The 26,114-nt window shown below is 50.0% G+C and overlaps 2 protein-coding genes across 6 annotated transcripts; one reads left to right on the top strand and one right to left on the bottom strand.

Annotated features, from left to right (window-relative positions):
* Positions 1-10,423: 10,423 nt before the first annotated feature.
* On the bottom strand, positions 10,424-16,908 carry ISG20L2 (interferon stimulated exonuclease gene 20 like 2). 3 transcript variants are annotated; one of them, XM_063624885.1, is made up of 4 exons: positions 16,599-16,908; positions 15,084-15,950; positions 12,329-12,529; positions 10,424-11,644 (listed from the first exon to the last, which is right to left on the bottom strand). In XM_063624885.1, the coding sequence occupies exons 2-4, from the start codon at positions 15,831-15,833 to the stop codon at positions 11,531-11,533; spliced, it is 1,065 nt and encodes a 354-aa protein (XP_063480955.1). In that variant the 5' UTR covers positions 15,834-15,950; positions 16,599-16,908; the 3' UTR covers positions 10,424-11,530. The 3 variants fall into 3 exon arrangements, with proteins under 3 accessions (XP_063480955.1, XP_063480954.1, XP_063480956.1); XM_063624884.1 differs by having other exon boundaries at positions 15,084-15,989; positions 16,599-16,730; XM_063624886.1 differs by having other exon boundaries at positions 16,501-16,599.
* Positions 16,646-25,834, top strand: METTL25B (methyltransferase like 25B). 3 transcript variants are annotated; one of them, XM_063624876.1, is made up of 8 exons: positions 16,646-17,390; positions 20,156-20,280; positions 20,450-20,642; positions 21,154-21,216; positions 21,564-21,707; positions 22,197-22,681; positions 24,612-24,796; positions 25,517-25,834. In XM_063624876.1, exons 1-8 carry the CDS (start codon positions 17,280-17,282, stop codon positions 25,636-25,638), a joined length of 1,428 nt encoding a protein of 475 aa, XP_063480946.1. In that variant the 5' UTR covers positions 16,646-17,279; the 3' UTR covers positions 25,639-25,834. The 3 variants fall into 3 exon arrangements, with proteins under 3 accessions (XP_063480946.1, XP_063480948.1, XP_063480949.1); XM_063624878.1 differs by having other exon boundaries at positions 17,251-17,390; positions 25,504-25,834; XM_063624879.1 differs by lacking the exon at positions 22,197-22,681 and having other exon boundaries at positions 17,251-17,390.
* The last annotated feature ends 280 nt before the right edge of the window (positions 25,835-26,114 follow it).

Below are 26,114 nucleotides of genomic sequence, written 5' to 3' on the forward strand. Positions count from 1 at the left end.
TCTCAAACTCCTGGCCTCAAGCAATCCTCCCACCTCGGCCTCTCAAACCGTTGAGATTACAGGCAGATATGAGCCACTGCACCTGGCCTGATCTGGCTATTTGGTGGATCAGTCTTCCCACTGAGCCCACAGTAACTATCCTAGAGAGGGAGCCTGCCAGATCCAGGACACTCACTGGGTGCACCTTTCTTGTTGCTTGAGGGCACTTATGGTCTCTGTGGGTCAAATCTCCTCATAAGTTATCTGACCTTCAGGTGCTGGTCTCCCAGGAGTCCCAGGGAATTGATTCCAAAGCTGGGAAGAGGCAGTCACTGCGGTAGAGTGGAGAGAGAGAGAGCGCATGCATGTGCACATATGGCTGAGGAAGCCACCAGAACACTCTGCCCTTACCCCAGTCCTGGCCCCTTCGTTCTCACCTGAACTCCAACCTCCTACAGTTCAGGAAACCTCCCCAAGAGCTACCCATTCTGCCAGCCCAGCTGGGAGAGCCAGCCACAGCCTTGGGTCTAGCAGTGCAGGCTGGATTGTCTGCCTCTGCCTCCCTATCGGCCCTGGTGTGGGTTCCCTCTCCCTCGCCAGCTCCCAGGGCAGGGACAGTAAGTTGCCTTCTTCCTCCTTCTGTTATGGTTTGGATCCCTTTCATGAAATCTCTCCAAAGAAGCGACCAAGCAAGATTCCACAGGGTGCAAGGGAGTAAAGGACCTGACTTTTAAGGAAGCTGCCTCTGGCCTCGGGGAACCAGATGATTGATGATTTACATTTCTGGTGCTGCTATGAGCTCTGGCGGGCAGGGTCAGGGTCACAGGCGTGGGCCTGGGAAATGAGTGGCACTTACTCTGGGCCCAGCACTGTGCAAGAGTTTCCATATGGTGTCCTGGGTGTGTCTGATTCCAAAGCTTTGCTTTTAAACACTTCAGAATGGAATTTGGTTTAGCCTGGAAGAGGATTAAGGTGTGCTTGTCTTTCCATGCCAAATTCACCTTCTCTCTCCACACTTCCCCACCTCTCCAAATCCTATGCATTGTATGTACCCTTTGAAAGAAAGCATAGAGCCGGGTGCGGTGGCTCACGCCTGTAATCCCAGCACTTTGGGAGGCCGAGGCGGGCGGATCACGAGGTCAGGAGATCGAGACCATCCTGGCTAACACGGTGAAACCCCGTCTCTACTAAAAATACAAAAAATTAGCCGGGCGAGGTGGCGGGCGCCTGTAGTCCCAGCTACTCAGAGAGGCTGAGGCAGGAGAATGGCGTGAACCCCGGGGGGCGGAGCCTGCAGTGAGCCGAGATCGCGCCACCGCACTCCAGCCCAGCCTGGGTGAAAGAGCGAGACTCCGTCTCAAAAAAAAAAAAAAAAAAAAAAAAAAAAAAAAAAGAAAGAAAGAAAGCATAGAGGCTGGGCACGGTGGCTCACCCTGTAATCCCAGCACTTTGGGAGGCCGAAGGGGGCGGATCATCTGAGGTTGGGAGTTCGAGACCAGCCTGACCAACATGGAGAAACCCTGTCTCTACTAAAAAATACAAAATTAACTAGGCATGGTGGCACATGCCTGTAATCCCAGCTACTCGGGAGGTGGAGGCAAGAGAGTCGCCTGAACCCAGGAGGTGGAGGTTGCAGTGAGCCGAGATGGTGCCACTGCACTCCAGCCTAGGTGACAGAGTAAGACTCTGTCTCAAAATAAATAAATAAGTACCAAAAATAAAATAAAATAAAAATAAAACGGAGAGGCTGCCCAGGTGCGGTGACTCACGCCTGTAATCCCAGCACTTTGGGAGGCAGAGGCGGGTGAATCACTAGGTCAGGAGTTCAAGACCCAGCTGGCCAACATGGTGAAACCCTGTCTCTACTAAAAATACAAAAATTAGCTGAACGTGGTGATGCGTGCCTGTAATCCCAGCTACTTAGGAGGCTGAGGCAGGAGAATCGCTTGAACCTGGGAGGCGGAGGTTGCAGTGAGCCGAGATTGTGCCATTGCACTCCAGCCTGGGCAATAAGAGTGAAACTCTGTCTCAAACAAAAAGCAAAACAAACAAACAAACAAACAAACAAAAGGCCATTGTGCGGTAGCTCCCGCCTGTAATCCCAGCACTTTGGGAGGCTGGGGCAGGCAGATCACCTGAGGTCAGGAGTTTGAGATCAGCCTGGCCAACATGGTGAAACCTTGTCTCTACTAAAAGTGCAAAAGTTAGTTGGGCATGGTAGCGGATGCATGTAATCCCAGCTATTTGGAAGGCTGAGGCAGGAGAATCACTTGAACCTGGGAGGCTGAGGTTGCAGTGAGCCGAGATCACGCCATTGCACTCCAGCCTGGGCGACAGAGAGAGACTCTGTATCAAAAATAAATAAATAAATAAAAGGGAGAGTGACACAGCCCTGGCTGAGGCAATTATCTCTGGCTAGGAGAGCTCAGAACTCCTCAGTCTTCTCAATTCTTCCTATGCCTTGGTTGTCCTCTTAGAAATCCCCTCCCTCCAATGTTTTTTTTTTGTTTTTTTTTTTTTGAGATGGAGTCTTACTCTGTCACCCAGGCTGGAGTGCAGTGGTGTGATCTCGGCTCACTGCAACCTCCGCCTCCTGTGGTCAAGTGAATCTCCCGCCTCAACTTCCCGAGTAGCTGAGATCACAGGAGTGCGCCACCATGCCCAGATAATTTTTGTATTTTTAATAGAGACAGGGTTTTGCCGTGTTGGCCAGGCTGGTCTTGAACTCCCAACCTCAGGCGATCCACCCGCCTCGGCCTTCCAAAGTTCTGGGATTACAGGCAGGAGCCATCAGGCCCAGCCACCTCCCCCAAATTCATTTTTTTTTTTTTTCTGAGATAGAGTCTCTCTCTTGTCACCCAGACTGGAGTGCAATGGCATGATCTTGCTCACTGCAACCTCCGCCTCCCAGGTACAAGTGATTCTCCTGCCTCAGCCTCCCGAGTAGCTGGGATTACAGGCGCACGCCATCACACCTGGCTAATTTTTGTATTTTTAGTAGAGACGGGGTTTCACCATGTTGGTCAGGCTGGTCTCGAACTCCTGACCTCGTGATCTGCCTGCCTCGGCCTCACAAAGTTCTGGGATTACAGGCGTAAGCCACCATGCCCAGCCTCCCCCAAATTCTTTAAGGCTCATGCCATGTGCTCATTGCGTCTTCTTTGCTGCATCTGCGCAGCTCAGGTCACTGCATGTCTAGCTCAACTCCCAATCTTTCTCTGCTTCTAATCTTGCAGCCACCAATGCACCTTCAATGCCTACTCAACATGGATGCCAACTACTTTGTCTCCATCCTGTTTGACACTGGACTCTGGACCCATACCCTGTCCTTCCATTGTAGCCTACACAGCCCAACCATGTAAACTCTCCCTTTCTACATTTGGGCTGCCAAGTGATGCTTTTTTTAAAAAGAAAAAAAATCACAACCAGCTTGCAGTGCCCCTGCAAATTCAGTTTCCGACAAATCAGCAACTCAACATTGTTCGGCAGCCCTTCCTTAAGTTGTTGGTCAGCTCACTCTCCTGTTCTTCTTGAAGCCCTCTCCAAGCTGTCTTTATTCTTTTCAAGTTCATGACCCATTGGCTTTCCCCTCACTCACCAGACCACTCTGCCTCCAACTGAATGAGGTCACTAGGTGACAATCACTTTATTCCACCACCACCCAGAAACATATTTATCTGCCCTTACCCTTTCCTCTTTCCTTTCTTTCCGAGAAGATAAGGTGTCCTTACTGCTGGCCAAGGCTAAGCTTGGGATCCCTCCTGTCTGCACTTTCAGGATCTGCTGTAGCATTCATTCACCTGCCCTTTGCCCAGCCACATTATGATCCACTGGCTCCATCCCTTAGTATCTTCAGGCCTCTGCTCCTATAGCGACCCTCACCTGCTCCCTCCAGAACCAAGAAAGAGCAGTCCACACCCACTTCTCTCCTTCCCCACTTCCAGTTTATCCTCCAACCCACTGCAATTGAGCTTTTTGTTACCTTCTCAACTCCCACCCCAGACATTGTGCAGAGGAAGGGCTACAACAGACCCCTTTGTTTGTTCTTACCTTACCTTACTGACTTCTCCATGGAGTCCGATCTCCTTCCTGGAAAGTCTCCTTCTTGGTTGTCCTCTTACCTGTCTGGTAGCTCTCTCTTAGGCCTCTCTACCTCCAGACGCTTGTAAGTCCAGGTGTTCCCCAAAACTCTGATTTTGACCTTCTGCCCTTCTTCTTCTTCTTTTTTTTTTTTTTTTTGAGATGGATGGAGTCTCAATCTGTCACCCAGGCTGGAGTTCCGTGGTGCCATCTCAGCTGACTGCAACCTCTGCCCCCCAGGTTCAAGTGATCCTTCTGCCTCAGCCTCCTGAATACCTGGGATTACAGGTGTGCACCACCATGCCCAGCTTATTTGTGTTTTTAGTGGAGACAGAGCTTCACCATGTTAGCCAGGCTGGTCTTGAACTCCTGACTTCAAGTGCTCTGCCCGCCTCAACCTCCCAAAGTGCTGGGATTACAGGTGTAAGCTACTGCACCGGGCCAACCTTCTGGTCTTCTTTATATACCTTTCCTGGAAGGCTTCATCCCAATCCAAGTCTTCCATCCCCCTGCTACCCTGTTGTCTTTGAGCCTTAGTTTCTAGCCCCAGATCTCTTTGCTGTGCTAAGCTCCAGTCTAGTTATCCAGCTGCTGACTGGATATCTTCAGACAGCTCAAAGTCAACCCAATAGAATACCCAACACAACTTCTTCAAAACCTGCAGTTCTCTCCAGCATATTCTCTATGTTGGTGAATGGCACCACTACTGTCTACTCAACCTCATTCAGAAATATCAAGTCAACCTTTTTTTTTTTTTTTTTTTTTTTTTTTGAGATGGAGTTGTGCTCTTGTTGCCCAGGCTGGAGTGCAATGATGTGATCTCGACTCACTGCATCCTCCGCCTCCCAGATTCAAGCGATTATCCTGCCTCAGCCTCCTGGGTAGCTGAGATTACAGGCATGCACCATCACGCCTGGCTAATTTTGTATTTTTAGTAGAGATGGGGTTTCTAGGTTGGGCGCGGTGGCTCATGCCTGTAATCCCAGCACTTTGGGAGGCTGAGGAGGGTGGATCACGAGGTCAGGAGATCAAGACCATCCTGGCTAATACGGTGAAACTCCGTCTCTACTAAAAATACAAAAAATTGGCCGGGCGCGGTGGCTCACACTTGTAATCCCAGCACTTTGGGAGGCCGAGGCGGGCGGATCACGAGGTCAGGAGATCGAGACCACGGTGAAACCCCGTCTCTACTAAAAATACAAAAAATTAGCCGGGCGCGGTGGCGGGCGCCTGTAGTCCCAGCTACTCGGAGAGGCTGAGGCAGGAGAATGGCGTGAACCCGGGAGGCGGAGCTTGCAGTGAGCCGAGATTGCGCCACTGCACTCTAGCCTGGGCGACAGAGCGAGACTCCGTCTCAAAAAAAAAAATAAATAAATAAATAAAAATACAAAAAATTAGCCAGGTGTGGTGGTGGGTGCCTGTAGTCCCAGCTACTTGGGAGGCTGAGGCAGGAGAATGGCGTGAACCCGGGAGGCGGAGCTTGCAGTGAGCCGAGATTGTGCCACTGCATTCTAGGCTGGGTGACAGAGCGAGACTCCGTCTCAAAAAAAAAAAGAGATGGGGTTTCTCCATGTTGGTCAGGCTAGTCTCGAACTCCTGATCTCAGGTGATCCACCCGCCTTGGTCTCCCAAACTGCTGGGAGACCATGAGCCACCGTGCTCGGCTCAAGTCAACCTTTTATCTCTTGCCTTGATCTCTATCTTATTGATTCTACCTCCTCAGTGATGCTCAGATGCATCCTCCCGCTTTATTGATCGAGGCCTCCATCATTGCTTATACAAATTATCCCAACAGAATTCATCTCCCAGGCCTTCTTCAATCCAGCTTCCATTTGGTTGCCAGCATCATCTTCCAAAAAAACCACAGATCTGATCAGATCACTGCCCTGCTTTAAATCCTTCAGTTACTTGGGATGGCACTTGCCACAGTGCACTGAAAATAGTTTACTGGTTTCTCTTCTTCAGGTTGCTGTAAGCAACTCAGGGGCAAAGACAATGCCCATTTCCCTAGTGCCTAGCACAATGCCTAACACACAGCAGGTGCTTAATAAATATTTCAGTGGAAAGATTCCAGGTCTCACCAGATGCCACTTGCATGTGTTAACAGAAGAGCAGGGCAGTGGTTAAGAGCAGAGACTTCAGATTGGCAGACTTGGGAAGTCTGAGTGCCAGCATCGCCAACCTCTTGCTATTTGGCCTGGGAAAGATTTCTTATCTTTTGTCAACCTGTTTCCTCAATTGTTAAATTACAATACCACCTACTTTACAGAGACTGAGATAACGCATCTTTTTATTTATTTTATTTTTTTTTTGAGACAGTCTTGCTCTGTCGCCCAGGCTGGAGTGCAGTGGCATGATCTCGGCTCACTGCAGCCTCCGCCTCTGGGTTCAAGTGATTCTCATGTTTCAGCCTCTCAAGTAGCTGCGATTACAGGCGTGCACCACCACGCCTGACTAATTTTTTTGTATTTTTAGTAGAGATGGGTTTCTCCATGTTGGTCAGGCTGGTCTTGAACTCTTGGCCTCAACCATCCACCTGTCTTGGCCTCTCAAAGTGCTGGGATTACACGTGTGAGCCACTGCACTGGGCTGAGATATTGCATCTAAAGGGGTTAGCACAGTGGCTGGCACAGAGAAGCACTCAATAAATGGTTGCCATAGCAACCATCAGTTAAATATCAAGGTTAGAAAAAAATCCCAGGATTTTGGCACTAGAACCATTAAGATCAAGTGACTTACTCATGTCACAAATTTAGTAAGTGGCAAAATCAAGTTTGGAACCCATTATCAATGCAAAGTAACTTCTTTTTTTTTTTTTTTTTTTTTGAGACGGAGTCTCACTCTGTCGCCCAGGCTGGAGTGCAGTGGTGCAATCTCGGCTCACTGCAAGCTCCGCCTCCCGGGTTCACGCCATTCTCCTGCCTCAGCCTCTCCGAGTAGCTGGGACTACAGGCACCCGCCACCACGCCCGGCTAATTTTTTTTGTATTTTTAGTAGAGACGGGGTTTCACCGTGGTCTCGATCTCCTGACCTCATGATCCACCTGCCTCGGCCTCCCAAAGTGCTGGGATTACAAGCGTGAGCCACCGCGCCCGGCCTACAAAGTAACTTCTTTAAGCTGTCAGCTCTTTGGTGAAAGTGCTTTGTGACCTACATTACACCCAGACTGTGGATTCAGGATATTCATAGAGGTACCTGGCATATCACATTCTTAGGTATTTGTCTCTCTAAGCTTGAACTTGGACTAATGTGCCTTGGGGCAGGTTCATAATTACAGTACTGTTGATCTTTCCTATTGTCCACTGTAATTATCTATTAAAGTAGTAATCAAATGATTCCTCCTTGGAGCCTTCCCTAGATAACTTTTTTTTTTTTTGAGACGGAGTCTTGCTCTGATGCCCAGGCTGGAGTGCAGTGGCATGATCTCGGCTCACTGCAACCTCCGCCTTCTGGATTCAGGCGATTCTCATGACTCAGCCTCCTGAGTAGCTGGGATTACAGGCAGGCGCCACCATGCCTGGCTCATTTTTGTATTTTTAGTAGAGACGGGGTTTTGCCATGCTGGCCAGGCTGGTCTTGAACACCTGACCTCATGATCCGCTGGCCTCGGCCTCCCAAAGTGCTAGGATTACAGGTGTGAGCCATGGTGCCTGGCCTTTTTTTTTTTTTTTTTTTTTTGAGACGGAGTCTCGCTCTGTTGCCCAGGCTGGAGTGTAGTAGCTCAATCTTGGCTCACTGCAACCTCCACCTCCTGGGTTCAAGCGATTCTCCTGCCTCAGCCTCCTGAGTAGCTGGAACTACGGGCGTGTGCCAGCATGCCCAGCTAATTTTTGTATTTCTAGTAAAGATGGTGTTTCACTACGTTGGCCAGGCTGGTCTCGAACTCCTGACCTCATGATCCACCCACCTCGGCCTCCCAAAGTGCTGGGATTACAGGCATGAGCCACCGTGCCTGGCCAAGCACTGGTTCTTAAGGGCAGAGAGATGAGTAGTGCTAAAGCCTAAAATCTCAAAATACATATGCTCCCTTCCCCGTTTGAGAACTACTTTGTTAAGTGAAGTTTTAGACTCTCACAAGTATGTTCAGCAGGATATGTTCTTACACTCTTGCCTTTTCCTAGTCTCACTTGTAGCAGAGGGTCTTTTAGTATTAGAAAACTTCATTAGGCCGTGAAAAGAATATTACTAGCAAAAGCTTACGTGTTGTCATGCATTTGCTCCACTCTGAAAGACCTCAGATTTTTTTTTTTTTTTTGAGATGGAGTCTCGCTCTGTCGCCCAGGCTGGAGTGGAGTGGAGTTCAGTGGCACAATCTTGGCTGACTGCAACCTCTGCCTCCCGGGTTCAAGCTATCCTCCTGCCTCAGCATCCTGAGTAGCTGGGAATACAGGCATGTGCCCCATGTGCCGGGGATTTTTTTGTATTTTTGTATTTTTAGTGGAGATGGGGTTTCATGTTGCCCAGGCTGGTCTCGAACTCCTGACCTCAAGTGATCTGTCTGTCTTGGTCTCTGTGTTGGGATTATGGGCGTGAGCCATCACATCCAACAAGACCTTAGATTTAAGCCAAAACAGGACTTGCTGACTGGGGTTCAGGCAGCCATCTACAACAGGGTTTGTCCACTATCAACTGGATGAAGTCAGGACAGGGACAGAACAGGAAGGGGATTGAAGTACAGGGGATTCCCAGGCACCCTTGCTAGGTAAGCTGGGCTCTGACAAGGAAGTGTGATGAGGGTAAACAGTTAAGGAGTTGCCTGCAAGGTCTTCTGGTCTCCCAGGTTTTTCTTGGTAAGCAAAAGTAAGAATGAGCTCTTTTCTCTTTTTTTTTTTTGAGACAGAGTCTCGCTCTGTCACCCAGGCTGGGGTGCAGCGGCGCGATCTCAGCTCACTGCAAGCTCCGCCTCCCGGGTTCACGCCATTCTCCTGTCTCAGCCTCCTGAGTAGCTGGGAATACAGGCGCCCACCACGACGCCTGGCTAATTTTTTGTATTTTTTTTAGTAGAGATGGGGTTTCACCGTGTTAGCCAGGATGGTCTCAATCTCCTGACCTCATGATCTGCCCACCTTGGCCTCCCAAAGTGCTGGGATTACAGGCGTGAGCCACCGTGCCCGGCAGAATGAGCTCTTTTCAACATTGGACTGAGATAAAGTACTTTTGTTTTGAGGCTATAGCAGTCGTGCCTTTTTAGACACGGGGTGTGGGGGTAGGGGGATCATAAAAGCCAGTTGCTACTTTACCAAGACACATACAAAGCCAGGGTTTTTTTTTTTTTGGTAGCGATGGGGTTTCACTATGTTGCCTAGGCTGGTCTCAAACTCCTGGGCTCAAGCAATCCTCCTGCCTCGGCCTCCCCAAAGCGCTGCGATTACAGATGTGAGCCACTGCACCCGCCTGACATAGTTTTGTTTCAGCCAAGAAGTACCCTAATGAGAACATTGTCGTTATCTTCATTTACTGATTACAATGTAGTTAAGAATCGCTTGCTTGTGTGTATTCCTACCAGTTTCTGTTGCGGCCTCCTTGCACTATTCTCACTTCTTGCTGTGCAAGGATACCTGGCACCCCTTTGTGAAGTCATGGACATTAAATATGTTGGGCCCCACAGGAACCAATTTGCTCAGAGCACAATGGCTGCCTGTGCAACAGACCCCACAGTGCAGGCCTCAACAAGACCATGTCTGGGTCTGGTCTGGCTGCACAAAATTCACTTCTATAGGCAGCTGTGACTGTGACTCTGGCCCCCGGAACCAGACCAGCCACTCAAGAATGCAAAAGTCCTGGTGTAGACATGGAGTCTGCATTCTCTCAACAAAGTACAGATAATGATCCTGGACACAAGGTCAGACTGGTGACTCTTTCCCAAGATGGGGTGTGTACCACCAAAAGCTGGCAGCAGGACCAGGCTGTCGTCACCAAGCACCCTTTCTCCCCTGCTCTGCCCCTCCTTCATGCCCATTCTCTCTACTCCTGGTTACATAACCTGTGTGTGTCGGGGGGAGATGCATGGCTTGGGGTGTCGTTTTAGGTGTGCTCAGTAACTTTTTAAAAAATTGAGATGGGGTCTATTTTGCCTGGGCTGGATTTAAATTCCTGGACTCAAGGAATCCTCATGCCTCAGCCTCCCAGGTAGCTGGGATTACAGGCGTGAGCTGCCATGCCCAGCTCTGATGTGTGGTAGGGATGAGGACAAGGAACCCTATGTGTCACATGGGTTACGCACAACGGCTTGGTCAGTTCCATGACTTCCAGGAAGGGCCCCAGTTAGTATCATCCAGTGACCCTGGAAATCCCCTAAGAAAACTACAGCCCCACAATACTTTGTGATAGAGCTATTTAACATAAAGAAGAAACCATACATAACTGCTTTTCCATTATAAAAATTTATCAAGGGAATAATTTGAGTTTTTAGAGGCTTGGTTTAGCAAGGTAAAAAAGACAACCAAATTATTAAAACACTTTATAAATTATTTTAAAACCTACCAATTGGGGCCTAAATGAAATAAACCCCCTATTACCTTAGGAAAGAGACAGCTTTCCTAAATCACAAAAGTTGATTTCCAAGCTACACTCTTACTTCTAATGCCTTGGAACCTTAAGGAGAACTAAAGCTCACCAGCGATGGCTGCTCTGGAAGTCAAGGTGGGAAGAACAGGCAATATCCTGACACAGGCTAGATATAGACTCTGAGCCAAAAGCAGAGTCTGTGACATGGAAAGGGACCACACAATTTTTTTTTTTTTTTTTTTTTTTTTGAGACGGAGTCTCCAGTCCAGGCTGGAGTGCAGTGGCGCAGTCTCGGCTCACTGCAAGCTCCGCCTCCTGGGTTCACGCCATTCTCCTGCCTCAGCCTCCTGAGTAGCTGGAACTACAGGTGCCTGCCACCACACCCGGCTAATTTTTTGTATTTTTAGTAGAGACGGGGTTTCACCATGTTAGCCAGGATGGTCTCAATCTCCTGACCTCGTGATCTGCCCGCCTCGGCCTCCCTAAGTGTTGGGATTACAGGTGTGAGCCACCATGCCTGGCCCCAACCAGAACACTTCTGAGCGTGGAAGAGGATGCTGTTAATTACTCAACCAAAAGGCATAAAAGGAGACATATGTCCACCCAAGTGATAAGGCAGTTTGGGAAACTACATTTCCCAGTATGCCCTGCCCCTTGAAAGTTAAAAATCTTAACTGGCACAGAGCACCCTGGGACACCTGTGGTTAGCACCATTTAAGAAGTAAACGGTATAGGGCTGGGTTCTGATGTGAAGGCTTCCCCCTTCCATGGGACACTTAACCAGACACAGGACACAACACCTGAGGTGAAATTTCAATGGGTATTAAGTCTGGGGTAGAGCTTCTCTCTCCCCAGAAATCTAGCTTCCAAAGATGTGGAGCTGGTGGAGCTGTCCATTGGTCCACTGTGCTGTTTCTCTGGGCGCTGCCTTTGCCTCCCCGTATCACCAGCATCCCCACTGCCACTAGTCTGTAGGGGGATTCCGGGCTAGGTGCTCTTCCCACTCGACTTCAACCAACTTGTACAGCTCCATGGTGGCCTGGGCATCTTCCACAGAGGAATGTCCGCTCTTCCCAACCTGAGCAAGCAAGGAAGACAAGAGCATGAAGCGACAAGAAACCGTTTCTTCCTTCCCACTGTACTCTCTGTACTCCTCTTCCCTCTGCCTCCTCTATAGTTTCTTCTGCAGTCAGCAGGCTACAAAGACAGAATTCTGGTGAGGTCCTGCTCCTTATGTAATTTCAGGGGTTCAATTCCTAGGAAGTCTTTGCCACTGTCTACCTCAGTACTTTCTGTGGCAGTATGTATAAGCCATATTAGGTTCTGTACAGATAGAACATACCAGGTCAAAGACAGGTCTTCTGAGTCTTCCACTTTCCCTAGTTCCTTAACTGCTCTATATGTGACATATGTCCACATCTTCCCGCCAGATGGGCCACCCTTTGCTGAAATGATAGCGTGTAAAATACGAGCGGTCCTTGCATCCACTACACGGTCTCTTGGACCACCACTGCTACCTGCTTTCTTCCTTAGTTAGGGTTTTATATCTACTTAGGACTTTTTCCCTTTTCCAAAGCACACTTTGAAACATTCTATGAGGTAGACAACAGGAATTATTATCCTGTGTACAGATTGGAGCTCTTCCCATCATAGCAGCCCACCTGATCTCTACAACCACAGGACTTCTGAGATCAGAGTCTGGCTAGGGGCATCAACGAGAGCCATGTCCAAGATGGGGGCGGGGGATGTGGGGAGATGCTACCTGGATATCCCGGTTTAGCAGCTTCTTGGTGAGATGCTTCAGAGACATGGTGGCATTCTCCGGGCAGTCAGCCTTCCGGTTGAGGGGGGGGATATGGGAGGTGTCACGGGTGAGGGACTTGGGGTGAAAGTACTGAAGGGCTTTGAAGTCGTTGTGGATGGCATGCCCCACCACTATCTTCCCTGCGAGTATCTTCAAGATCTGGAACAAGTGTGGAAGAGAGTGGTGAGATGGAGGACTGAAGTGGAACCCCTGCATTCTGAAAGCCCAACATGACCATCAATCCCTTCTGGATTCTTTCACCAACTGCCTACCTCTCCATCCTTGAAATGCTCACTCCCACAAGTTTTCTTTCTTCTGGAATCCACCTTCCTCTTCCACAGGTGATTTCCATGGTGTACCCTGTTTGGACTCATACTGCCAGTGGCTCCTTACCTTCTTATTGATCTCCACCCCATGACATTAATTTGCCTTCGGTCCTAAATGACACTCATGTTTGAGATGTCCATGTATTTAGTTCAGTTCTGGCTTGCTACATGAAGTCGTTTAACTATTACCATTATGCTGGCCTTAGACACATGGCTGGGACCTGGGCTCCAGGGAGGCTAACAAAAGCTCAAAATTACATGCAATTAGATGTGTATGGGTACTAGAGGAAGAGAATGTGTGGCTTTCATCAAATTTTCAGAGTCTACAAACCATAAAAAAATTAAGAATCACATATAAAGTTGCAGAAGGAACCTTATTCACACTAGTTTTGGAACCAAGTAAAATAACTTCTCAATATTTCAGGAAACTGTTTTTTTTTTTTTTTGTTTTTGAGATGGAGTCTTGCTCTGTTGCCCAGGCTGGAGCGTACTGGCGCGATCTTGGCTCACTACAACCTCCGCCTCCTGGGTTCAAGCGTTTCTCCTGCCTCAGCCTCTCAAGTAGCTGGGACTACTGGCACCCGCCACCACGCCAGCTAATTTTTGTATTTTTAGTAGAGACGGAGTTTCACCATATGGGCCAGGCTGGTCTCAAACTCCTGATCTTGTGATCTGCCCACCTCGGCCTCCCAAAGTGCTGGGATTACAGGTGTGAGCCACCACACCTGGCCTTCAGGAAACTTATTTTTTAAAAGAGATGAGGTCTTGCTATTTTTCCCAGGTTGGCTGGCCTCAAACTCCTGGGCTCAAGCAATACTCTCACCTCAAACTCCTGAGTAGCTGGGATTACAGACACATGTCACCACACCTAGCCATTTCAGGCTCTTGAAGCAGGAGGACATGCTACCAATGAGGACACCCGAAGAACATGCCACAGGCTCTGAAGGCCATTCCCAAATGAGGTTCCAAACAGGTTTTCAACAAAAGTGACAGTCCTGCATAGCCTCCCAAAGGGACCCCCTCTGAAGGGGCTAGGCTCATCTGGACATACCTTAGTCTCATAACCCCAGCTTGGCACTGGGGAAGTGCTTTATGATGAAAACCAGACGTAGTCCCGTGAACTAGACATTTTGTTACTCCTGACTTCACCTACTTACTGTCCACCACCACCTTCATTTCTTATTAACTTCGACATATAGCCCTCATCAAAGCTGGGCAGATTTGCTGTCTCAGACCCGTCCCATCTTCTGCCTCTCCATGCCTTTGCTTGGCTGTGCCCCTTTGTGCACAAGATGTTTAACTCTTCTTTCCGTCTTTTCTAAAATAGTCAGTCACCTCACCTCTAACGAACCTCTCCAACTGACCGCATATAAGGCATTATGGAAACAGCGTGTCCAGAGAAGGCAGTGTGTGGACCTGAAACTGCAAAGACGTGGGCCAAGGGCGCCCTCTGGCGGCCTCCTGAGACCAGCAGGTCTCTTGCTCTCCCTTCACTTCCTCCTTTCACCCCTCCCAGCTCACTCTCCTTTCTGTTCATGCCTTGTGCTCCATAGCCAGCACACGGCTAGGAGTGAGATGACAACCCGAAGTGCCGGCCCTGTGCCGTTTATGCCCTTCACTGGTTACCTGTTCCAGTTGGACAATATATACCCCAGCTCCTCTTGTCAACTTTCTGCCCTCTCTTACCACCACCACTTTCCACACTTGCCCCAGGCTACTTTTTGCTTGGGAAAAGCTCTCCACCTTTCCTCTCTCAAGTTTAGGCTTCAACTCGCAAGGTTTTTCCAAATCAAGCCCTTTCTCCTGACACTGATGTCTGCAGCTCTGTCCAGTTTCATCACTTGCTGTTATTTCTCTATGCAGATTCCCAGTTCCCCAGACCCAATTTGGAACCTAAAATGGTTTTTTTGTTTGTTTTTTTGAGACAGGGTCTCACTCTGTCGCTCAGGCTGGAGTGCAGTGGCAGTGGTGTGATCTCAGCTCACTGCAGCCTCGACCTCCTGAGTAGCTGGGACTACAGGCATGTACCACACTTGGCTAACTTTTTTGTAGACGAGTTCCGCTATGTTGCCCAGACAGGTCTTGAGTTCCTGGGCTTGAGCGATTCTCCCGCCTCAGCCTCCGAAAGTGCTGGGATTATAGGCAAGTGTCACTGCGCCCAGCTAAAATAGATCTTGACCACTGAAGTTTGTGACACTAGCTAATTGTACCTTCCTGACTTTCACTGCTCCTTCCACCAACAGGGGGCCTTCTTCAACAACTGATAGATTCTCCTCCCTCCCTCCACAAACCTTTGGTGTCTTCCCATAGTGATATCCTTTGCTGAAAAATGATTTAGACCTCTCTCCATCCACCTCCCTGCCACCATCAAGCCCCATGCTTCTTACCTGGCCTCGAGCAATCTTGAAGGGTGTGGCATTCACCATGTGCTGCTTCCGGATACCACTCCACCTGGTTCGGTAGTCCACAATGTGGCAGGGGGGAAGAATGTACTCGTCATAAAGCACATCTCCGTTGTAGTTGACAATGCTACATCGAGCCAAGGAACTAACATGCCCCTTTGGTCCTGTGCCCACCATCTCACAGTCAATTGCCACCATCTTCTGTGGCAACTTCTGGGATGCTCCGGAGCATTTATTCTCTGAATGAGCTTGGGTGGAGTTCTGTGGGGCATTCTTCTGAGGACGGTTCTTTTTAGAGGATTTCTTCTGGGAGCTCTTCTTCTGAGAGCGGGTTGGGTGGCTATCGATCTTTGGAAAGGCACTCTGGAACTCCCCCAGCAAATCTACTTTAGCAGCAACAGAATCAGCCTTTTTTGAAGGGGCAGGGGTCAACCAAGACACTGCAGCTTTCTTGTCCAGGGGCTGTCCTGACCCATTGCTGGAGGCAGCTGTCTTCTTCTTTTTTGGGAAGGAAGGGGTCTTCCAAGTGCCATCCACCGTAGCAGTTTCCCCTTTCTTTGGAGGTTCAGAGTGCAACTTAGGCGCCTTGCTAGGGGGTTGGTTCTTTTTACTCAGAAAGCCTCTCCGCTCTAAAAGCCTCCGCTTCTTGACAAAATTTCGGTGCTTGGCATTTCCTTCTAATGCCTTTTTGGGAGGAGGTTCCCCAAAATCCAGATTGAGCAGTAAAGTAGACATAGGGACAATGGAAGGCGGAAGAGTAGTTGGGAAGAGTGGCTTATGGATGAAAAGAGGATGTGGGACTCATTCTCTGCTGAATCCTACTGTCCAACATGTGGAGGTCTGTAGTATACCCTGGGGAAGAAAGTGATCCTGGTAATTGAGCTCCTAGGCCTGGGAGAAAAATGAGGTAAGCTCGATCTCCGTAGCACTTATGGAAGGAAAGACATCAGAGCAATCTCTCAGACAGAGGGGAAATGAAAACATAACATGAAATGATGGAGGGAGCATTGATGTTAGTCAGCAAGCCTGGAGTCTAGTGAAGCCCAATTCACTGGCCGTTTGGTCTTAATAAGGTCATTACCGCGCTGTAGGTTTGAGTCTCATTTGTAAAATGAAGGGAGTGGAGGGGCTCATAGAGCTCGAACCCTCTTATGAGTCTAAGAGGCTAGAACACGTGCGCTCTATAGTCTGCCTAGGAAAGGAACATCTAGGTATGCTCAAAAACAGTGAGAAGTATGGCGTAGATAACCTCTGGGCTACCCAGGCATCCGCAGCGTGGACCACGAATAGACACACAAATCCAGGCATCCCTTTCCCTTGGCTCCAGGCCGGAATTGGGGGCAATCTCCACATGCATCTCACCCAAGTCCTTCTCCCAAGCAAGGACCTTGACACCACCTACCAGCGCGGGGGTGGGATCGAGGCTCGAGGCAGCCCACCTGGATAAGCATACTTCGAATCCCCGCGGTACAGATTGATCTCTCACGCTCACAAACCTACCTCCCAGATGAGTCCAGCTAAGACCGGAAGCGTCCGGAGCCGGATGCGGAAATCGGTGCGCGCCGACGAAGCCCGGGAAGGCAGGCGCGCGGGTTAGAACGCGCCGGTGGTCGGCGCGCGCGCGCGCGCGCACCCGCACCCGCACCGCCCCGACCTCAGGTAGTGAGGCCAGTGATTCGCAGTGTGTGAGGAGCGGCAGTGGCGGCGGCGGAGGGGGCGGCGTGGGTGGGGGCGGGGGCGGGATGCGCTCCCCGGCCCCTCTAGCCCCGTGGTGGTACAACGCGAAGGTGTGGGAAGGCCGCGATAAACCGGACACTTCCGGCTTCACTTCCGTAAGAGGAGAGGAGTGTACGGGAAGGGGCGGGAACTGGAACTTGGCCCGCCTTGTTGTGAGCTGAGCTCAGCGGCACGCTTTTGTGGCGTCACTGCACTGTTACTCCGCCCTACGTGCGCTGACACCTTCGCACTGTGAAACGTCGCGACCTGTGACGCCTGGGGAGTGCCTCAAATCTTCAACTCCAGCATGGGATCCCGGAAAGGCAGCGTCGGAGTCTGGACCCAAAACTATTCCTGTTCTGTCTGCAGAGCTGAGCCCCGTCCGGGTCCTGGACCCGCGTAGTACTGACCCGGGATCCCTGTTCACTGCGTTCTCGCTCCCCGCGCTCCCTGCTGGACCCCGGAATGCCGGGCATCTCTGCCCGAGGCCTCTCTCATGAGGGGAGGAGGCAGCTAGCTGTTAACCTCACCCGTGTCCTGGCGCTCTACCGTTCCATCTTGGATGCCTACATCATCGTGAGGCCACAGGGGCGTGGGTGGGATGTCTCTGGTCGTGTGGTTGGCTAGGTACCCACGTCAGGGAGAGAATCTGGAGAATTAGCCTCTGATCTCTTTCCTTCTATGAGTTTCAGTCTTTTTCTGTACAAGAAGGGGTTAAAACTGGAGTGATTCCCTCCTTTTTTTTCAGCTGGCATAAAAAATATTTCTTTTTTTTTTCTTTTTTTTTTTTTTGAGATGGAGTCTCGCTCTGTCCCCCAGGCTGGAGTGCAGTGGCACGATCTCGGCTCACTGCATAAATAATATTTCTAGACCTACCTAGATTGTTTTTGTAATCTTCCCAGATCCAAGGTAATAAAATGCGTGGACATTGGAACCATGCTGCAACTATGTTGAACTCTTCTTGGAGCATGTCAGGTGTTCCAAGAACACACATGTTTTGGAATCCAAGCTTTGAATAAATTCGTGGTTTTGTGGTATAGTAGACAGTCCTGGCTCTGGAATCAAAAAGACTTAGTCTAGAATCCTGCCTCTCCTATGGTGTTAACCTTAGGCCTCCCTAACCCCCAACTTGTCGTAGCCCGGGTTTCCTCAGCTATACAATGGATCCCAGTCTGAAGGATCATTGTGAAGAATAAATGAGAGAATGTAAATGGCACCACCATCCACTGAATTGTTTAGACCACAAACCCAGAGGCCATCATTGATTCAGTGCTGTCCTTCATTGATCCACAATCCAGTCCTTCAACAAGTCCTCTTGGCTCTGCCTTTGGAATAGATCCCAAATTCATCCATTTGTCCCCACCTCCATTGCTGCCACCCTAGGCCAAGCCACCATCACCTCTCTTCTGAACTACTTCCTAACCGATCTTGCTGTGTGCTTACCTCTGCCTGCCATAACCAATTCTTCACTGAGCAGCTAGATTGATAGCATTCAAATGTAAATCTGATCACGACAATCCCTTGCTTCCTAGATACTTTTATGAAATCGTAACTCCTTACTATTACCTATAAAGCCCATGATCTGGCTCCTACTGTCTCTTCAACTCTATCCCATTTTATTCTCTCACACATTTCACTGTACTGTACTTCTCTGCTGGCCTGATTTCTGTTCTGCCAATATGGCAGGCATCTGGACCTTTGCACTCCCTGATCTTCCTCCACAGAAAGGCAATCGTTGAATGGTTAAGAACAAGGACTCTAGAGTAAAATTGGTTTCAAATCCCAGCTCAGGCCGGGTACGATGGCTCACGCCTGTAATCCCAGCACTCTGGGAGGCCGAGGTGGGTGGATTGCCTGAGCTCAGGGGTTCGAGACCAGCCTGGGCAACACGGTGAAGTCTCTACTAAAATATAAAAAAAAAAAAAAAAATAGCTAGGCTTGGCAGCACACGCCTGTAGTCCCAGCTACTAGGGAGGCTGAGGCAGGAGAATTGCTAGAACCAGGGAGGTGGAGGTTGCAGTGAGCTAAGATCGCGCCACTGCACTCCAGCCTAGGTGGCAGAGTGAGACTCCATCTCTAAAAATAAGTAAATAATCCCAGCTCAACTATTTGCTAGCTTTTGGACGTGGGCAAGTTACTTAAGTGCTGTGCCTGTTTCTACATCTGTAAAATGGGGGATAAAAAATAATACCTACCTCAAAGCGTTGTTTAAAGAATCAGATGCATTAATACATGTCAAATGTTTACAACAGTACCTGGCCGAGAGGGTGTTAAATAAGTGTTTGCTATTACCTGTATTTTCTTTACATGCCTAGCACCTATTCATCATTCAAGTTTCAGCTCAAATGTCAACTCAGACAGGTCTTCCCTCATCATCCTATCTAAAGTAGTCCTTGCCCAAACTCTCCATTATATTACTGTTTCATTAGTGTTTTGCCTATGTGACATAGGATGTTGTCTGAAGTTTTGTTTGTTTTGGTTTGGTTTTTTTGAGATGGAGTCTTGCTCTGCTGCCCAGGCTGGAGTGCAATGGTGCGATCTAGGCTCACTGCAGCCTCTGCCTCCAGAGTTCCAGTGATTCTCCTGCCTCAGCCTATTGGGTAGCTGGGATTACAGGCACGCGCCACCATGTCCGGCAAATTTTTGTAATTTTAGTAGAGAGGGGGTTTCACCATATTGGCCAGGCTGGTCTCGAACTCCTGATCTCAGGTGATCTGCCCGCCTTCGTCTCCCAAAGTGCTGGGATTACAGGCATGAGCCACCGCGCCCGGCCAAATTTATTATTTTTTTAATGTAAACTCTGCAGGAGCCAGAATCTTGTTTCAGGTTCACTGTTGTATTCCCTGAGCCTACAATAGAGCTTGATGTATAACCGAAACGCAGCCCCAGAATTTGTGGTGGACAAATGAATGAATAAAAAGACACCAATGTCTGGCACATATAATGCAGGTTACTAAGTGGTAATGTACTAATACTGTGTGTCAGTCACTCTGGTAAGTGTTAGGGATGCAGATGTGAAGATACCATCCCATCCCTCCCCTTAAGAAATTCAATTTAATAGAGAAAACACACAAATAAGTGCAGAAATTGCTAAAAGAAGTGTGTCCAGAATGCAATCTGGACTCCAAGGAAACAGAGTTAAGCCACCAGAGTCAGGGAGGCTAGAGCAGGCTTCAGAGAACTGACTCGGCTTAGTAGGAGGTACCTGCCGGTTACAGGCAGTGGCTCTATGTGGCAGCAGTGCTGGGAAGAGGCAGGCAGTGAGGTGTGTAGTTGAGAGTGAGGTGGGAAAGAATGGAAGTGGTAGTAGCTTGCTGATGGCTTCTCCCCTTCTTCTGTAGGAATTTTTCACAGACAACCTATGGGACACACTCCCTTGCTCATGGCAGGAAGCATTGGATGGACTGAAACCACCACAGCTGGCCACAATGCTGCTGGGGATGCCTGGGGAAGGGGAGGTCATAAGGTATGGGCTAGAAGGGCCTTGTGCTGGGGAACTCAAGGCTTTAAGCCCTGCAGTGAGCGTATTGCTCAGAGAGTCTCATAAGGTCTTCCTGGGCCTTGGGTTGTAAACTGCTGCACTCAGATGTGATGGGACTATTCATTCACTGGAGGCCTCGGCTGGACTATCTCAGGTACAGGTCAGTGTGGCCACTCACCCTGCTGGCCCTGAAGTCCACGGCCTGTGCCCTGGCCTTTACCCGGACGCCTGGCTTTCAGACCCCCTCAGAATTCCTGGAGAACCCCAGCCAGAGCTCTCGACTAACAGCTCCATTCCGGAAACATGTCAGGCCCAAGAAGCAGCATGAGATCCGGAGGCTGGGAGAGGTGAGGAGATGGCTGGAGCATGGGTGGTGTCTGGGAGCCCAGGGACTCCTTAAACCGTGGCTTACAAAGATGTGTGCCCTTTACCTCACATGCGAGGCCAGAGGCCCTAGACATTCCTTTACCTCAACAGACATAACTAATCATATTTTGATGCTGGGGTTCTTTTTCATCCTTTTGTGGGGTTGGTTGGCAGCTAGGTCTGAATCACGGTCTCATTCCTGTTCTCAAATCTCCACAGTCTGCTCATGGCTTCACGCAGGGTTCTTGTTCTGTGGGGGAGATTGAATCACTGACCTGTGAGGCAAGGGGAGTGGGCCTGAACCTGGGTCAGGTCCACTCTCCTTGTTTCCACCCTCACCCCTATATCTTTCTTTCCACATCTGCCTTCACATCCAGGGCACCCTCTGTCCATCTTTCTCTGTCATCTTTGTCTCTTCCACTCTCAGTATGGGTGTTTGCCCCAGGAGTCAAGAACCAGTGGCTAGGAGACCTTTGTTTCCTCCTCTTTCAGTTGGTGAAGAAGCTGAGTGATTTCACAGGCTGCACCCAGGTTGTAGACGTGGGCTCAGGCCAGGTGAGCCAGAGTCTTGATGTACTGTTTTTTTGAGTCACGGGCACATAGAACACCTGGAAGGCAGGTTATCGGGCCACAGGCCCAAAGAGCCAGGTGTCAAGAAGCGGTGGAACCAAACAGGGTAGATTTTTTTTTTTTTCTCTTTGTATAATTTTTTTTAAGCCAGTCAGATTTAACAATGGGGGAGTTATATACCAACTTAAGCCATACTGATGTTAATAAGTTCTGTAGGGTAAAATTTAAGCCTTCTATGGGGCCTGGTTCCCAGGTGTCCAGGTTACCCATGGGGAGGGTCACAGTGGATAGGGCACTGAACAGGGCTGTCTCCATCCTCCTCGTGACTCCAGGGCCATCTCTCCCGCTTCATGGCTCTTGGCCTGGGGTTGACGGTGAAGAGCATCGAAGGGGATCAGAGACTGGTAGAGAGAGCCCAGCGCCTGGACCAGGAGCTTCTGCAGGCTCTGGAGAAAGAGGAGAAGAGGAACCCGCAGGTAGGCCACCCCTTCCTGTGACCTGGACTGTGGGAGTAGGGGCTGCTTGGCTGGAATTGAGCACAGAGGCTGGATTCCATCTTTCAAGTTTCTCAGCTTGAAGTGGTGTGGTCCCTAATTTCTATTACCTCCTTCCCAAGGTCCCCCTTTCCCCAGTGCCTCCCCGTATCTCAAAGTTACTTTCTATTTACAAAGTGCTTTCCACACCAATGTATACTTCTCACAACCTGTGAAGTGGCCAGTCAGGTTTTAGACTTGTTACAAATAAGAAAACTGGGTCTCAGATGAAAAGATGTACATGGTGAATGATAGGTCCAGGATTTATCCCCCTCTCCTGACTTGTGGTCCAGCCCTCTCCTGCACCCAGCTTATCTCCCACGTTCCTCCTTGCGGAATAACACGGAAGACAGATCCCTTCCTGGGGCCTGAGGTGGCCTGGGGACAGCAAACAGACTTCTCATCTGCCTTTGTCCTTTCCTGCTTCCACAGGTGGTCCAAACCAGCCCTCGTCACTCCCCACACCACGTGGTTAGGTGGGTAGACCCCACAGCCCTGTGTGAGGAGCTTCTGCTTCCACTGGAGAACCCGTGTCAGGGCAGGGCCCGCTTGCTGCTCACAGGCCTCCACGCCTGTGGGGATCTGAGTGTTGCCTTGCTGAGACACTTCTCCTGCTGTCCTGAGGTGGTGGCCCTGGCCTCAGTGGGCTGCTGCTACATGAAGCTGAGTGACCCTGGCGGCTACCCACTGAGTCAGTGGGTGGCTGGGCTGCCTGGCTATGAACTGCCCTACCGGCTTCGGGAGGGGGCCTGCCATGCCCTGGAGGAATATGCTGAGCGGCTACAGAAAGCTGGCCCTGGCCTCCGAACTCACTGCTACCGTGCAGCACTGGAGACAGTCATCCGACGGGCCCGGCCCGAGCTCCGTCGGCCAGGCGTGCAGGGTATCCCCAGGGTCCACGAGCTCAAGATTGAAGAGTGAGGTTGGGAGACGGGGGTGGGGGGCAGTGGAGGGGAGATTTCTAACTAGAGATCTTCTACCCTCACTTTCAGCATAGCCTAAAGAAAATCTAAGTATACCCAGAGGAGTGATTTGGAATTCTCTGATCAGGGTACCTTCTCAAAATTTCTTTAAGAGAGTTGTCTGTCCCTCTTTTATCAGGAGACTAACAAAGAAACATGAAGGGCCGGGCGCGGTGGCTCAAGCCTGTAATCCCAGCACTTTGGGAGGCCGAGGCGGGCAGATCACGAGGTCAGGAGATCGAGACCATCCTGGCTAACACGGTGAAACCCCGTCTCTACTAAAAATACAAAAACTTAGCCGGGCGTGTTGGCGGGCGCCTGTAGTCCCAGCTACTGGGGAGGCTGAGGCAGGAGAATGGCGTGAACCCGGGAGGCGGAGCTTGCAGTGAGCCGAGATCGCGCCACTGCACTCCAGCCTGGGGGACAGAGCGAGACTCCGTCTCAAAAAAAAAAAAAAAAAAGAAACATGAAGTTTTGGCCAGGCGCGGTGGCTCATGCCTGTAATCCCAGCACTTTGGGAGGCTGACGCGGGCCAATCACCTGAGGTCAGGAGTTCGAGACTAGCCTGGCCAACATGGCGAAACCCCATCTCTACTAAAAATACAAAAATTAGCCAGGCGTGGAGGCACGCGCCTGTAATCCCAGCTACTCAGGAGGCTGAGGCAGGAGAATCGTTTGAACCCAGGAGGCGGAGATTGCAGTGAACCGAGATCACGCCACTGTACTCTAGCCTGGTCGACAGAGCAAGACTCTGTCTCAAAAAAAAAAAAAAGTTTTTTAAATGCTAAAAATATGGCTAAATAGTTGGACAGAACTGGCTGAAAATGTTTAAATCAATTTACTATTGGACAGACAGCTCACAGCCAGAGAAACATTCAAAAATACATGTCCAGGTGTGGTGGCTCATGCCTGTAATCCCAGCTCTGGGAGGCCAAGGCAGGAGGATTGCTTGAGGCTGGGAGTTAGCGACCAGCCTGGGCTACGTAGAGAGACCCCGTCTGTACAAAAAAAAAAAATAGGCAGGCATGGTAGCTCATACATGTAGACCCAGCTACTTGGGAGGCTGAGGTGGGAGGATTGAGGTGTTTGAGGCTGCAGTGAGCTAGGATTGCCCTGCTGCTCTCCAGCCTGGGTGACAGGAAGACCCTGTCTTTAAAAATATATATTTGGGAGGCCGAGGCCGGCGGATCATAAGGTCAGGAGATCGAGACCATCCTGGCGAACACGGTGAAGCCCCGTCTCTACTAAAAATACAAAAAAATTAGCTGGGTGTGGTGGCGGGTACCTGTAGTCCCAGCTACTCTGGAGGCTGAGGCAGGAGAATGGCATGAAACCGGGAGGTGGAGCTTGTAGTGAGCTGAGATTGTGCTACTGCACTCCAGCCTGGACGACAGAGCGAGACTCCATCTCAAACAAACAAACAAAAATATATATATATACATATATATATATATCTTCATGAAAACGCACATTGGGGTAGAAAATAAAGCAAAGTTGGAATTGAATTAGGAACAAGCAAAGTTTAAGTGAGAGGTAACAGTTCTTTTTTTTTTTTTTTTTTTGAGACGGAGTCTCGCTCTGTCGCCCAGGCTGGAGTGCAGTGGCGCGATCTCGGCTCACTGCAAGCTCCGCCTCCCGGGTTCACGCCATTCTCCTGCCTCAGCCTCTCCGAGTAGCTGGGACTACAGGCGCCCGCCACCACGCCCGGCTAATTTTTTGTATTTTTAGTAGAGACGGGGTTTCACCATGGTCTCGATCTCCTGACCTCGTGATCCGCCCTCCTCGGCCTCCCAAAGTGCTGGGATTACAAGCGTGAGCCACCGCGCCCGGCCGAGGTAACAGTTCTTAAAACCAAACTGAGTGCTGAATGTGACTGATCCCACAGATATGTGCAGCGGGGGCTACAGCGAGTGGGGCTAGATCCCCAGCTGCCACTGAATCTGGCTGCCCTTCAGGCCCACCTGGCCCAGGAGAACCGTGTGGTGGCCTTCTTCAGCCTGGCTCTACTGCTTGCCCCACTGGTGGAGACGCTTATTCTACTGGACCGGCTGCTGTACCTTCAGGAACAGGGTGAGGGTGGCCTACAGCAGGGACCCAAGGACTATAGTGACTGGGGTTCTGGGGCTCCTTCTTCAAGTCCCAGCCCCAGCATCTCCTGGGCCTAGCTAATCACTGTTGTGATCCTTGGACCCCACCTTTGAGTCACTAGTGGGTTGGGAGTAGGGGATTTGTTAAAAAATTAAGAATCCAGGCTGGGTGCGGTGGTTCATGCCTATAATCCCAGCACTTTAGGAGGCCAAGGTGGGTAGATCACTTGAGGTCAGGAGTTCAAGACCAGCCATGGCGAAACCCCATCTCTAGTAAAAATACAAAAAGTAGCCGGGTATGGGGGCGCATACCTGTAGTCTCAGCTATTCGGGTGGTTGAGGCAAAAGCATTGCTTGAACCCAGGAAGTGAAAGTTGCAGTGAGCCGAGATAGCACCACTGCACTCCAGCCTGGGCGACAGAGACTCCATCTCAAAAAAATATTAAGATTCCTACCAAATCAGCCTCTGGTGAACCTAAGGTGCATGTTAAGCAAGCTTCCCAGGCATCAAGAACCTACAATGCAAGAGGACTGCCTCCCAAGTCAGTGCCTTGGGAACCTGTGTTCCTTATGGAGAACGGGGTCTCCTTAGCCCCGCTGGATCCTCCCCCACGGGGAAAAGGGACTATGCCTACAGGCCTGGGCAGAAGAGCTGAGTGAGTTTGGTTCATTCTTCCCCTTATGATTAAGCCCTTTCTCCCAGGTTTCCATGCTGAGCTCCTGCCCATCTTCAGTCCTGAACTCTCTCCCAGAAACCTGGTTCTGGTGGCCACCAAGATGCCCCTGGGTCAGGCTCTTTCTGTTCTGGAGACTGAAGACAGCTGATGCAGCCTGAGGAGACATCTCAGACCCCATCATCTGAAAGTGCCCAGAGAGCACAGTGGCAGAGTACATCTCATCCAGAGAAACAGCATCCTGCATCCTCCAGAGTCCTGGTTCCTTCAGTTTCATCCCCTTTCTCTCCCTCCATGGATTATGTAATACAGTGTAAAGTTTTAATTTATTAAAAATTAGAAATCTTTGTTTCCTTCCCATTTCTGTAGGTAGATAAAAGGAGATGCGCACCCTCCCTGTGGCACTGCTGCAAGGGTGCTACAGTTAGGACTCATGCCACTCCCCACTGGCCTCCCTAGCAGGTGGTGTAGGTGACGGCTTCTGTTACTTACAGATTTCCATGGAGGGGACTTCTCTCCCCCTCTTTGGCCTCCAACTCAGAATCTGCAGGCCCTACCCCTTGGGAGGGCCACTTTAAGGCCAGCTAACTTCCATCCAGGTTCTGTCATAAACTCAGGAAAGAAGCT

Source organism: Symphalangus syndactylus, chromosome 12 (assembly GCF_028878055.3).
Source record: "Symphalangus syndactylus isolate Jambi chromosome 12, NHGRI_mSymSyn1-v2.1_pri, whole genome shotgun sequence".
Lineage (NCBI taxonomy): Eukaryota > Metazoa > Chordata > Mammalia > Primates > Hylobatidae > Symphalangus > Symphalangus syndactylus.